The sequence below is a fragment of the Mauremys reevesii genome, linkage group 1, assembly GCF_016161935.1.
Source record: "Mauremys reevesii isolate NIE-2019 linkage group 1, ASM1616193v1, whole genome shotgun sequence".
Taxonomy (NCBI): domain Eukaryota; kingdom Metazoa; phylum Chordata; order Testudines; family Geoemydidae; genus Mauremys; species Mauremys reevesii.
The window spans coordinates 104434400-104447353 of record NC_052623.1 but is presented as its reverse complement, the minus strand read 5'-3'; the positions used below and the strand labels follow the sequence as shown (position 1 = coordinate 104447353).

At 42.1% G+C, this 12954-nt stretch overlaps 1 protein-coding gene across 7 annotated transcripts in view; it reads left to right on the top strand.

The window, feature by feature from the left end:
* The window catches only part of NALCN (sodium leak channel, non-selective), a 386003-nt gene that overhangs the window by 146302 nt on the left and 226747 nt on the right, over positions 1 to 12954 (top strand). For all 7 annotated transcript variants that reach the window (XM_039528280.1, XM_039528290.1, XM_039528256.1 and 4 more), the window contains 2 exons: positions 10786 to 10928; positions 11048 to 11152. In XM_039528280.1, coding sequence (XP_039384214.1) covers positions 10786 to 10928; positions 11048 to 11152 — 248 coding nt within the window. The remainder of the gene's footprint in view (positions 1 to 10785; positions 10929 to 11047; positions 11153 to 12954) is intronic.

Below are 12954 nucleotides of genomic sequence, written 5' to 3'. Positions count from 1 at the left end.
GAACACCATAGCCTTTATGAAACAGGCATTAACATAAGGAGATTGGGTAATTCTTTGAACTTGTACGTTTTTCGAATATAAGATCTCACCCATTTTGCTGTAGTAAATATGAAACTTGCTTGCTTTTGTTAGATTTCTTTCAGGAAATAAAGTGTTTGAAATACCAAAGGAACTAATAATATATAGTGTAAAGATCTTTCTAAAGGCCTGTTGTGTCTGTGGCGAATGTGAAGCTGATATGGAATAATCTAAGAATACTGATATGTGACAATTTTGTAAATACTATATGTGACCTCGTCAGTGTGGTAAAATCACTGTATAGTTATACTGGGTTATTACACTTTTCTGTATTAACCTATTTGTCAAGCAGAAAATCAAACCAGCTCTAGATAAGCAACCTCCCAACCAACACTTTGTGGGGGAGGGGCAGTTACAGTTCTAGATAAGAAAGGAAAACTTGGGGGAGAATTAAGGAGCAATGGCCTACTTCCAGGCTCCATCCCAAAGGTACATAGCTGTTTGGCCAGGGCTGGAAGACTTAGAGATCAAAGGGACACTGGTTAAAAGGACTCCCTGGAGAGAGAGATAGACAGAGAGAGAGAGAGAGGAGTTGAGTGTTCCTGGTGAGAGAGTCTGACATGGATGACAGAGACAGGGAAAAAGCCTCAGGGAAAAATAGGCAAGCATATAGACTGTTTATTGTTTTAAGATCTGTTTTCTCAGAAATTCTTTGGTCCTAAATAAAATAATGCTTTGCTTTAAGAAGGTTGTCTGGTTACTGGGTACCACTTGTCATTTGTCCTACAGGTGCTGAACCTAAATCAGGCCCTCTGAGGTAATCACAGTAAGTACCAGGGGACTGGTCTAAGAGTGGGAGAATTGTGTGATTCCACCCCGAGAGAGGTGACGGTGCATGGCCTGAGACCTGAGGGCATGCGCTCAGAGAGACCAGGTGCAGTCAGAACTGCAATTAGCCTGGTCACTGTGACAGTCTCTTGCTCTGGTTTTTGGACAGAGTAGAAGCCAATAAACTTGTGGAAAGTTGAAGGCAACAATGGAGGCCACTCATTGTTCTTGGGTAATATGATCATTGAGAGCAGTAGCTATTTGTCACTAATATTATCCTTGAATGCTACAATTTAAGATTGTAATAAGTTTTTTTCTTTTTTTACTGAGTTTTACTAAGGGGGGGGTTGTAATGCAATACACATCAATAGAAAGATACTCTACTCTTTTATTTTATACATAGTGGCAGTTGTTACAAGCTCACTAAGTTATGTGCATACGTCTTTTTCTTTTCCAAGGTATTTTTGTTACAGCCCATGTGATCTGTGTGGTTTTTGTAGAAATTAAATCCTTGTATTTTAAATTCCTTGCAATTCTGTGCAAAAGTACCAGATGGTGGCATGTAAGGTGTGAACAATTTATCAGTTCAGCAATTCCTTGTTTTTCCTGAAATGCCAGTAGGCTTTTCAAATTTGCCACCCAAAAGGCCAACACAATGGGTGCATGACAAGTTATTAGCACTAGAGCCATGTGAATACAAAAAAGGAAGATTAATGAATATTTATGCAAATGAAACCTACTGATTCACTTTGCTGGTATTCCCAGTACCTTTTATTTGTTTATTTGTGAACATTAAAGGTGAGGGAGGTTTTATTCGCAAGAATGTTCATTACAAGCAAAAGTGTCACAAAAGCTAATGTGAATAAATATCCATGAATATTCACACCAGGGTGCTCTTGTGGCCAGTGTGAAAAGCTTGTGCAGCTATTCACACAACACATTCACTTATAATCCAAAAGGGAGTCTTCTTTGTTTAAGTCATCAAATCAGGGAGCAGAAACAATTGCTACATGATTTAAGAAACCAGTCATGTGGAGACATCATGAATAGCAAACGTTCACAGTGACCATTGTGACCAAGCAGTCTAGAGGCCAAAATTCATTCATTCATACCGCTCATTAAACAACTGCAAATAGTGAACAAATTTATAAAAATCATGACATGTTTGTCGGTGACTTGTGAACAATAAGTTTAAATGTATCAAAGTATTTACTGCAAATCATCTAAGTAGCGATTTCCCTTCTACTTTTCATCATTAGCCTTGTAGCACAATGTGGAGAGATCGTCAATGCTTATGTCTGCAGCCCATCCCTGCCCCTTAGGATGCATACTCCCTTGACAGGGTCCTTTCCAAAGCAATCTTAATACTTTATTTACCCTTTCAGGTTTGCAAAATGAAAAACCCAGGACATGCAGACACTATATGTTTCAGGTCACTACATTTCCACAGAATTTGCAATGAGATGTAGTTTTCAGAATAGGATTCTATTGTCGCATGAAAGCCCCAAATGGAGAAAACAGCAGTGTTCTCCAGCACACTTCACTGAGTTAATTCCTTATTCCAGTACCTCTCCTGCCAACTCTCCCCTAACAGCTATACAGTAGTTGGGGTTTGGAAAGGGTGACAGGGCAGTGACCCTTCTCCTCTTTCCCTCAGCCTCCCATTAGCTAGCTGATTGGTGAAGGGGTTTTGAAGAATAAAAATCTGATTTGCTTGTTTCAGAGGCAAGGAAACATTGACTCATCCATTCATTCAGGGGGTTTGATCTTCTTGCATTTTCAAGTATCAGAGAGGTAGCCATGTTAGTCTGTATCTATAAAAGCAGCAAAGAGTCTTGTGGCACCTTATAAACTAATAGCCGTTTTGGAGCATGAGCTTTCGTGGGTGAATACCCACTTCATCGGATGCATGTAGTGGAAATTTCCAGGGGCAGGTATATATAAGCAAGCAAGAAGCAGGCTAGAGATAACAAGTGTGCAGTTACTGATGAGAATATGCTTCAGGTTGGCAGGGTGTCTGTGGGCGAGGACTGGCCTGCCACCCAAGGTGCTGGTGGCATAGGGTCTGAATAGAGAGTCCACATATCCAGACAGTCCTTCAGTGAGAGTGCCAATGCCCGAGATGATGGGGCGTCCAGGATTTCCGGGTTTGTGGATCTGGGGTAGTAGATAGAATAACCCTGGTCGGGGCTCTAAGGGTATGTTGATTTGTTCCGGTTTTAGTGTAGGGAGTGTCCTGAGTAGATGGTGCAGTTTCTTAGTGTATTCCTCAGTGGGATCTGAGGGAAGTGGCCTGTAGAATTTGGTATTGGAGAGTTGTCTGGCGGCCTCCTTTTGGTAGTCAGACCTGTTCATGATGACAACAGCACCTCCTTTATCAGCCTCTTTGATTATAATGTCAGGGTGGTTTCTGAGGCTACATTGATGACATCTTCATCATCCACTTCCTAGACACCACGGTGCAAATAAGTGATGGTCACATTAACACCACCCTATACCGAAAACCTACCGACCGCTATGCCTACCTTCATGCCTCCAGCTTCCATCCTGGGCACACCACACGATCCATTGTCTACAGCCAAGCACTGAGGTACAACCATATCTGCTCTAACCCCGCAGACAGAGACCAACACCTACAAAATCTCCATCAAGCATTCTCAAAACTACAATACCCGCATGAGGAAATAAGGAAACAGATCAACAGAGCCAGATGTGTACCCAGAAGCATCCTACTGCAAGACAAACCCAAGAAAGAAACCAACAGGACTCCACTGGCCATCACATACAGTCCCCAGCTAAAACCCCTCCAACGCATCATCAGGGATCTACAACCCATCCTGGACAATGATCCCACACTTTCACAGACCTTGGGTGGCAGGCCAGTCCTCGCCCACAGACAACCTGCCAACCTGAAGCATATTCTCACCAGTAACTGCACACCGCACCATAGTAACTCTAACTCAGGAACCAATCCATGCAACAAACCTCAATGCCAACTCTGCCCACATATCTACACCAGCGACACCATCACAGGACCTAACCAGATCAGCCACACCATCACCGGTTCATTCACCTGCACGTCCACCAATGTAATATACGCCATCATATGCCAGCAATGCCCCTCTGCTATGTACTTTGGCCAAACTGGACAGTCTCTACGGAAAAGGATAAATGGACACAAATCAGATATTAGGAATGGCAATATACAAAAACCTGTAGGAGAACACTTCAACCTCCCTGGCCACACCATAGCAGATCTTAAGGTGGCCATCCTGCAGCAAAAAAACTTCAGGACCAGACTTCAGAGAGAAACTGCTGAGCTTCAGTTCATCTGCAAATTTGACACCATCAGCTCTGGATTAAACAAAGACTGTGAATGGCTTGCCAACAACAAAACCAGTTTCTCCTCCCTTGGTTTTCACACCTCAGCTGCTAGAAGAGGGCCTCATCCTCCCTGATTGAACTAACCTCGTTATCTCTAGCCTTCTTCTTGCTTGCTTATATATACCTGCCCCTGGAAATTTCCACTACATGCATCCGACGAAGTGGGTATTCACCCACGAAAGCTCATGCTCCAAAACGGCTGTTAGTCTATAAGGTGCCACAAGACTCTTTGCTGCTTTTGCAGTTTCAACCACATCTAAAGATTTGCTCCCCAGAAACTCATCCAACTTTGCCCTTACATTCTTGGGCAGTCCATATTTACTTCTGGTTCCAACATAGCTCACTACAAGACATCGGAAGAATCCGTGACCTACTCAGAGTCTTTACATAGACTTTACTACCAAAAGATAATAAAAAAATTAAAAATAGACTTTTCAGTGAGAATATCCCTGCTTTGTGGAAGTAGTCATCATCATGGCTTTCTCAGTGTACAGGAATAAAAATGGTACATGGCTGATAACATTTCTAAGGCTGTGAGATTAAATTATTTCTGTATGGATGTAACCCTTCCCAAAGCCTCCATAAGGTGTATAGGGAGAGAATACAATAAGTTGTTCAGTAAAATGAGAATTAAAAAAAAAACGGTGTAGTGGTGTCCATCCTGGAAATTAAAATCATCCCCTATGGTAAAATTGTTTGAGATTAGAATTAGAGAACATGCACAATCCCTATTAGATCACTCTCTAGTGTTATAGGTGTGCACAAGGTGCATGATCGCCACCTGGTGGCTACTACTAAATTAAAGAAACAAGTGATATACAAACTTGAAAATGTGTATTTTACAGGCAGCAATACACAGTTTGTTGTGTTTTTAATAGCAGCCAATGTATTTTCATTTGTCTGATTTGTCCCTAAAACTAATATATCCTGGGGTTTTCCACCACATATGGGATGGAATTTTCTTCTAGTACAATAAAAGAGAATTTCTCACAACCCTGGTCATTAATTGAGTGATCTCTATGTCCAGATCCAGAAAACGCCAGCCTTCAAAATCAGATACATGCATAAAAAAAAGACTAATTTTTCAAGAACTTGTTGACATCTGTTAGGCATTTGAATGCCATAGGCCAGGGGTTCTCAAACTTCATTGCACCGCAACCCCCGTTTGACAACAAAAATTAGTACACGACCCCAGAAGCGGGGACCTAAGCTTGAGCCTGCTCAAGTCCCACCACCCCAGGCTGGCGGAAGGGTCAAAGCTGAAGCTCAAGGGCTTCAGACCCAGGTGGGGTGCCTGTAACCTGAGCCTTGGCACCCAGGGCTGAAGCCCTCGGGCTTTGGCTTTGGCCCAGGCAGTGGGGCTCAGGCTTTGGCTTTGGCCCTGGCAAATATAACATCAGCCCTGGTGACCCCATTAAAACAGGGTCACAACCTACTCTGGGTCCCCGACGCACCGTTTGAGAACCGCTGCCATAGGCTGCTCACTTAAATTGTAACTTGCTCTTAATGGCAATCCCACAAATTATAGTATTATTTACCTGCAGCTGAGTGGCAAGCAAAGGTGTGAAATTCTTTCCATCTTTGAAAACCTTAACGAAAACAAAAAAGGATTTTGTTCTAATCATATCCTTACAACCAAATGTGCATAAATCAGTATAAAGGGGAGAGAAATAGTTGGAACTTGCTTTTGGAAAATAAGATTTATCCATATAAATTTACCGGCCATGAACACTAAAATTGAGTTCCAGTGTAGGGTTCCCTAATCTAGAAGGGGACAGATACTGAAGTGTCACAATGGATGCGTCACAATGAGCAAGCTACAGCAATTCACAAATGAGCAAGGCTGGGAGTATTGGACTTGTTACTCTCGAAGAGAAATATATGAAAGGGAAGGAACCTTGAGAAAGTTCTTCTGTAAGGGGACTGCTCTTCACATTGATGGGCTGGCAAGTGAAAGGTCATCCAGCAGGTTATGATCAGAGGCTTTAAAGTGAATTTTCCTTCTCATCGGGCTCACAGCCAGCCCTGGAGGACAAGGAAAGCCTCTCTAGAAAAGGAGTAGCTGTACACCAAGATGGTTAGCATAAACCTGAATCTATACGCATCTGACTAAATGATCTTAATATCTTAATTTTGTCTTTTGTTTTTAATATTCTATGATACCAGCTATAAATCAGGTAGTATAATTACAGAAAATAAAAATAAAAAACACCTCCTGGGTTATGTATTCTGTCTACCTGTCAGTGCAGGATCGATAGTCTTGTGGTTAGGGCATGAGGGTTCTGTTCCTAACTACGCTGCAGATATTTTTTGTAATCTTACACACTTCACCCCTCCTCCTCAGTTTCTCCATTTGTAAAATGGTAGGAGTAACTCCTTCCCTCTTTCACAGCATGAAGGGTATATCCATTCACACAGGGACCTTGATGTAGCAGGGTGTGATACCACAGACCCCACTAGAGACCAGAAGAGGCATAGAGATGTGGACCATTATGTACACATTACGAAATATAAATATCTATTGAAAAGATCCTACTGCCCTGCAGCATATAGGGAAATGGGGCCTTAGTCCTCGCTCCTCAATTCTGTGCCTATCTTAACATCTCACTTCTTAACAGTGTTCAGCAGATAGATTTGGTCTTTTTGTCCCCTCCCCGCCAGCCCCTACCATAACAGTGTTCTTCATGCTATGCTTATCTGCACATTGGGAAACAGTCATATGTCCTTTCTCCCCAGCTCTGCAGGAAAACCAATGGAATTTTTACCGTTTATTACAATCATTTATCTTATGGGAAGAAAACATATTAAAGCAAATACTTCTTCCATCCCCCCTGAGGCTAATGTTTCCTACTAGTGAATCTAAAAGACACATCTGTATTGAAGGAGACATATTCCCTTTTGTCATTTCATTGCTGTGTATGTGTCAGCTGCTCTTGGGCAGTCTATCTAGAGGTCCCAGCTTCTAACTCAACTGCCTCAATTCATCTCAAATTAGCCCAGCCCATCAATTTAACATAAAATGAGTCAATCAACACTTAAACTCAAGGGATTGCAGTCTTCCTTTGTCTCCCTGTCAGTTTCTTAGAGGCAGCCTGGCATGGGTCTGTTGCCCCTCTGTTATCCCAGGTATTTCTGCCTCCCCTTTTCTCTGTGTTCTCCTTCCTTATTGGTCCCAGCTTTGGGTGCATGCTCTATGATTGGCAGTTAAAGGTAATAATGGGAGATATACCAATCTCCTAGAACTGGAAAGGACCTTGAAAGGTCATCAAGTCCAGCCCCCTGCCTTCACTAGCAGGACCAATTTTTTGCCCCAGATCCCTAGGTGGCCCCCTCAAGGATTGAACTCACAATCCTGGGTTTAGCAGGCCAATACTCAAACCACTGAGCTATCCCTCTCCCCAGCTGTGCTGGGTGTGGTTAGCCTGGTTGCCCCTAAGCAGGGAAGACTCTGCTCCTTTCTGCCAATGCTCAGTATGGGGTTTGAAAACCCCATTACAGTACCCATATAGCTAAATGTGTCTTATTACTAGTAATTCAGTTTTCCTCTTGAGTGCACCTTTGTGCTCTGTATAATACAAAGCATGAGAGTACTTAGTGTAAGTTGAGCAGGATTCTGTCGCTATATTACAAACACTTTTCTACATGTAATCCTTTCATTTATTGTGTATTTCTGCCCTCTGGGTGGATGAAGGAAACATTTGTCTTTGATAATGTGACTGCAGTTTGAGAAGGGTCCTGAAAAGCAGAAGTATTGGTTGTCTAAAAGCATCACCAAATTTCGTCTGATACGAGAATAAGATAAGGTGGGTGAGGTAATATCTTTGATTGGACCAACTTCTGTTGGTGAGAGACACAAGCTATTTCCTGAAGAAGCACTTCGAAAGCTTGTCTCTCTCACCAACAGAAGTTGGTCCAGTAAAAGATATTACCTCCCCCACCTTGTTTCTCAAATATCCTGCGACCGACGTGGCTACAACACCACTGCATATGAGAATAAGATGTACTTTTTAAAAATCTTTGCAAACTTAACTTTTTTAAATGTATTTTTGTGTGCTGCAATGTTTATAATGCAGAGAGTTACAGAATCTTTTGGTTTACAGTTCTTCCAACTTGTTGTTAATAAAGTCAATTCAAGACCAACTATCTCTATCCCTCAAATTGTAGCTTCTCCCCACCAAAGTCTGAAGATGGCACATATAAAATTTATGATCTTGTACAAGGCATGTCTGACAGTCCAGTGGCTGATCGGGAATCCTCTTTCTATAGCCTGGACAGCTCCCATTTGTATGTCACTATTTCATTTGTAGGAAATCAATATCATTATTTTTTTTCCTTTTTAAGAATTGAAAGCTATCTTTTTTCCCCTTGTCAGTTTACACAATCTCCCCTCTTCTACTGAAGTTCATCTTGGAGCTCTTTCCTGAATTCCATGGTACATAAGATCATGGGGAAAGGACAGAAAGCAACAAAAAAGAGAGTTAAGTGCCTTTCTTGCACCTGTATTCACCTATCCTGCATTACAAAGGGCACTCAGACATCCATTAGCAAGAACTATTCGGATACCAATAGCAAATCAGGAATTGCTTTTGTGCCACTCAGGCCCAACTGTGATTTCTTTGTAAAGACAGAGGACATGTTATGTGTTGTTGTTTCTTTCTTTTTCCCTTCCAAGGCTCCATGTCTGTGAACTTCTCCCTACTAGAAAAAAATAGGAAATGATTTACACCAGTATTAATGTTGCAAACTGTGCTGTTTTTGTAATAAAAAAGAAATAGTGCCAGATCTTTTAGCTGGTTATAAATTGGTAAGAGTTCTTGTTATTTCAGTTGAGATCTATGGCTATTTACACCAGCTAAGGAGCTGGCCCCCTTTTTTTTGACAAACTTATCATTCATCTCTGGAGATGGTCATTCTGATGGGTTCTGGTAGGGGTGGAGTTTTTTCCCAAGCAACCCCAGAACTGTAGCTTTATGACTGTTTCCATATTGAGTGGAACAGAGACTCATCCACCAATTACTGGCTTAGCAAAAAAACAAAAATTAATAGGTAAGAAAAGTTGTTTCCATCATGGTTTCCCTGTTACAATTTCAAACTATTGCAGTAGATCAAACCAGCAAAGAAACGTCATTGTTTTCATGTATTTTTTTCAGATTTTTCTAATTCCTGTCTCAAGTAGTCTTTTTGCTCTTCAGTAGAGAATGCACAATCTGAATTACTGCAGGTAAATAGCAAACTGGATTAAAAAGTCAGGCTTGAACAATTTTTAAGAACTTTGGATAGAAGGCTGGCATTCCTGGAAGAGTGCTAGTGAGCACGTGCCCAGAATTAATATTTATCATTCTGATCTTCTGATTTCACAATCTGTTTGCATTTGATTTTTAGACATTAGCAAAAATTCCCTCAGTTAAATGATTTTGTAAATGAATATTTTATATAAATGATCTTAAAATTCAATGAAAGCTTCTGCACTGACATCCTGCCTTTTGCACCACCTGGCTGTTTGTTGGGGAGGACCAAGCGTAACTAGGTGCTGACCAAGTCTAATGATAATAGCATCAAGAATCTGACATAATTGCATAGTTAAGAACTCACTGGCCAATTTACTTCCTTATACTTAACATCTAGCTTTTAAACTGCTTTCCTTTCTTTCTTTCTTTCTTTCTTTCTTTCTTTCTTTCTTTCTTTCTTTCACCCATGAAATCTCCATTTCATAGAAATGGAATCAGAAAGGCTGCCGGAAGCTACAGAAGAGAGTGAGTGCTCTCCTCTTCAGATTTCAACATTTGGTTGTTGGATGACAAGCACAGGAGTCAGTTTGCAAAAACTGGCTGAACACTTGAGGATGCACTTGACTCCTAAAGTTTGTAGTTCCTTAAAATTGGAAAAAAAAATAACTTTTAGCAATACATTTTTAAATCAAATAGGTTTCCTTATACATAAAAACTTACGACTTTCCAGTCCACCCCCTATTCTTCAAAGACTGAATAACTTTAATTTTAAAATGCTTTTGAAAAGCATTTCCTAAAAGCAATAAGACACTTAAATTAGTGTGGCTGTAATAGATATGTGCACTTTTGCAGTGTTCAGATGCAGTTGGGTAAATACTTGAGTATGATTACCTGTACCAGTTTAACCACATACCTCGTTGTATATTGTTGATTACCTGATTTATATTTGCTTTATTAATGCAAATAAATTCAAACATATTTCTCCTGCTGGTCAACAATCCTGATAGTTTAATTCAAATTTTCTCACAGATAATACTGAGATTACTCACAGTGGGCTGAGTTCTGCCTTTGGGGTCATTTGCACATTTCCCATTAAAGTGATCCACAGAGCTGTGTGTATGTATCCAAGAGGTGGATGTGGAAGATTGTAATGTAAAAACAATTTAGGTACAATCATAAAAAGAAACAACATGCAAGTGTGCATGAAGAGCTACTTCTTTTGGGAGACTTTTACCATTTACAAAAAGGAAAGGGATGAAACATGATTGCTTGCAGAGCTTGAAAATGTTTATTTTTTATTTAAAATATTTTCATTTTTCATCAACAGGCACAAGCATATTTACCGTTTATGAAGCTGCTTCTCAGGAAGGCTGGGTGTTCCTTATGTATAGAGCAATTGACAGTTTTCCCCGATGGCGTTCATACTTCTATTTCATCACCTTGATTTTCTTTCTCGCCTGGCTTGTTAAGGTACTGAACAATTTGTTCTTTTAAACCTGCCTGGAATATAAATCATGTTTGACTAAATTTCTGCTCTTTTCCACCTGCTGAGCTTCCTGGTAAGCCTTTGCTTTTAATTGTTCTTGCAGAATGTGTTCATCGCTGTCATCATTGAAACATTTGCTGAAATCAGAGTGCAATTCCAGCAGATGTGGGGGTCCAGAAGCAGTACCACCTCAACTGCTACTACCCAGGTAGAGTTCTGATGTTATAGCTCGGAATACTGAGACACTGTTTGCATCCCTCTGGTTTCAATTTATTGCAGAGTAGTAAACCAGAAATCCCTGCTAGTTATTGCCCAGCTCAGTACTTTCTATATTATAGAGTGTTTCATTCAAATGGGGTATCTTAAAAAATATAATATAAAAATATAGTAGGGCATAATCATGCCATTGTTACTGGGCATATCTTGCTGTATACTGTACACACTGCCCATTTGTCCATCATAATTAGAGATAGAATGATTCCTTTTTATTTTTTGTTTCCATATAATATTAGGGTTTTGGAATCTGGGCTCTTCCCACCGCAGCACCAGAGCTGGAGGAGTTCTGTGCCCCACACTGATTATAGGTGCGGGGGGTGGGGGTGGGGCATGTGTGCCCGTGCTTGTCCCCACCCTCTCCAGACTTTAAATGTTTGCTGCATCATCACAGTGGCTATTTTAAGTACAGTAACTCCTCACTTTACGTCGTCCCAGTTAATGTTGTTTCCTTGTTACATTGCTGATCAATTAGGAAACATGCTCATTTAAAGTGCTGCAATGCTCCACTCTTACGTTGTTTGGCTGCCTGCTTTCTCCACAGCTGGAAGCCTCCCTATGCCCCTCCCCGCCCCCCAGTGCCTCCTGCCCACTGGCAGACCCCACGGATCAGCGCCTTCCCCCCTCTCCCCCCCACTGCCCGCGGCAATCAGCTGACTTGCAGCGTTTCGGGGGCAGGAGGGAGCGGGGAGGAGCGAGGACTCGGTTCACAGGCTCGCCCTTCCTCCCCTGCCTCCCGAACGCTGCAAGCCAGCTGATTGCCCTGGGCAGGAGGCACTGGGGGAGGGAGGAGGAGCCTGCGGGCCAAGTCCTCGCCTCTCCTCCCTCCCTCCTGCCCCCTAAACACTGCAAGCCAGCTGATTGCCGCAGGCAGGAGGGAGGGGGGAGGAGTGAGGACTCCGCGTGCAGGCTCCCCCTCCCTCCCTTGCCTTCTGTCAGCGGCAATCAGCTGGCTTGTGGTGTTAAGAAGGGAGGGGAGGGGGGAGGAGCAAGGATGCAGTGTGGGATGTAAAGGGGGAGGAGCTGCGGGGGAGAAGAGGCAGGTCAAGGGTGGGGGCTTGGGGGAAGGGGGTGAGTGGGCGGGCTGAGAGTTGAGCCCCCCTCTCCCTCCCTCCCCGCCCCTGGTGCTTGCAGAGTAGGGGAAGCTGCTGCTGCTGTGCAATGTGCTTCTTGTAGCCTACAGCACCTTCAGCTTCCTTGCCTGCCTCATCTCCAGTGCCAGTGGGCTGTGCCTGTGTGGGGTAAGGCAGGGGCACCTCCCAACTACAGTACAGTACCTGTATGTACAGTATGTTTGTAAACACACAGCACGTACACACTACTCCCCCCCAGCGTAGAATTAAATTGCTTGTTTAAAACTTATAGCTGTATTAAATTGCTTGTTTAAAATTGTTTAAAATGTATATAATGCCTTTTGTCTGTCAAAAAAAAAATTCCCTGGAACCTAACCCCCCATTTACATTAATTCTTATGGGAAAATTGGATTTGCTTAATATCGTTTCACTTAAAGTCTCATTTTTCAGGAACATACCTACAACATTAAGTGAGGAGTTACTGTATCTAGAACGTAGGAATGGCCATGCTTCTTCAAAACAGTTGTCTACCCAGTGCAGTATCTTGTGTCTAATGGTAGCCAGTACTAGCTGCCTGAGAGGAACATGGAAAAAACCCTACAGAAGGCAGATATGGGAAACTTTCCCATAAAGAAAATTTCATCCTATCCCCCGATATTTGGAT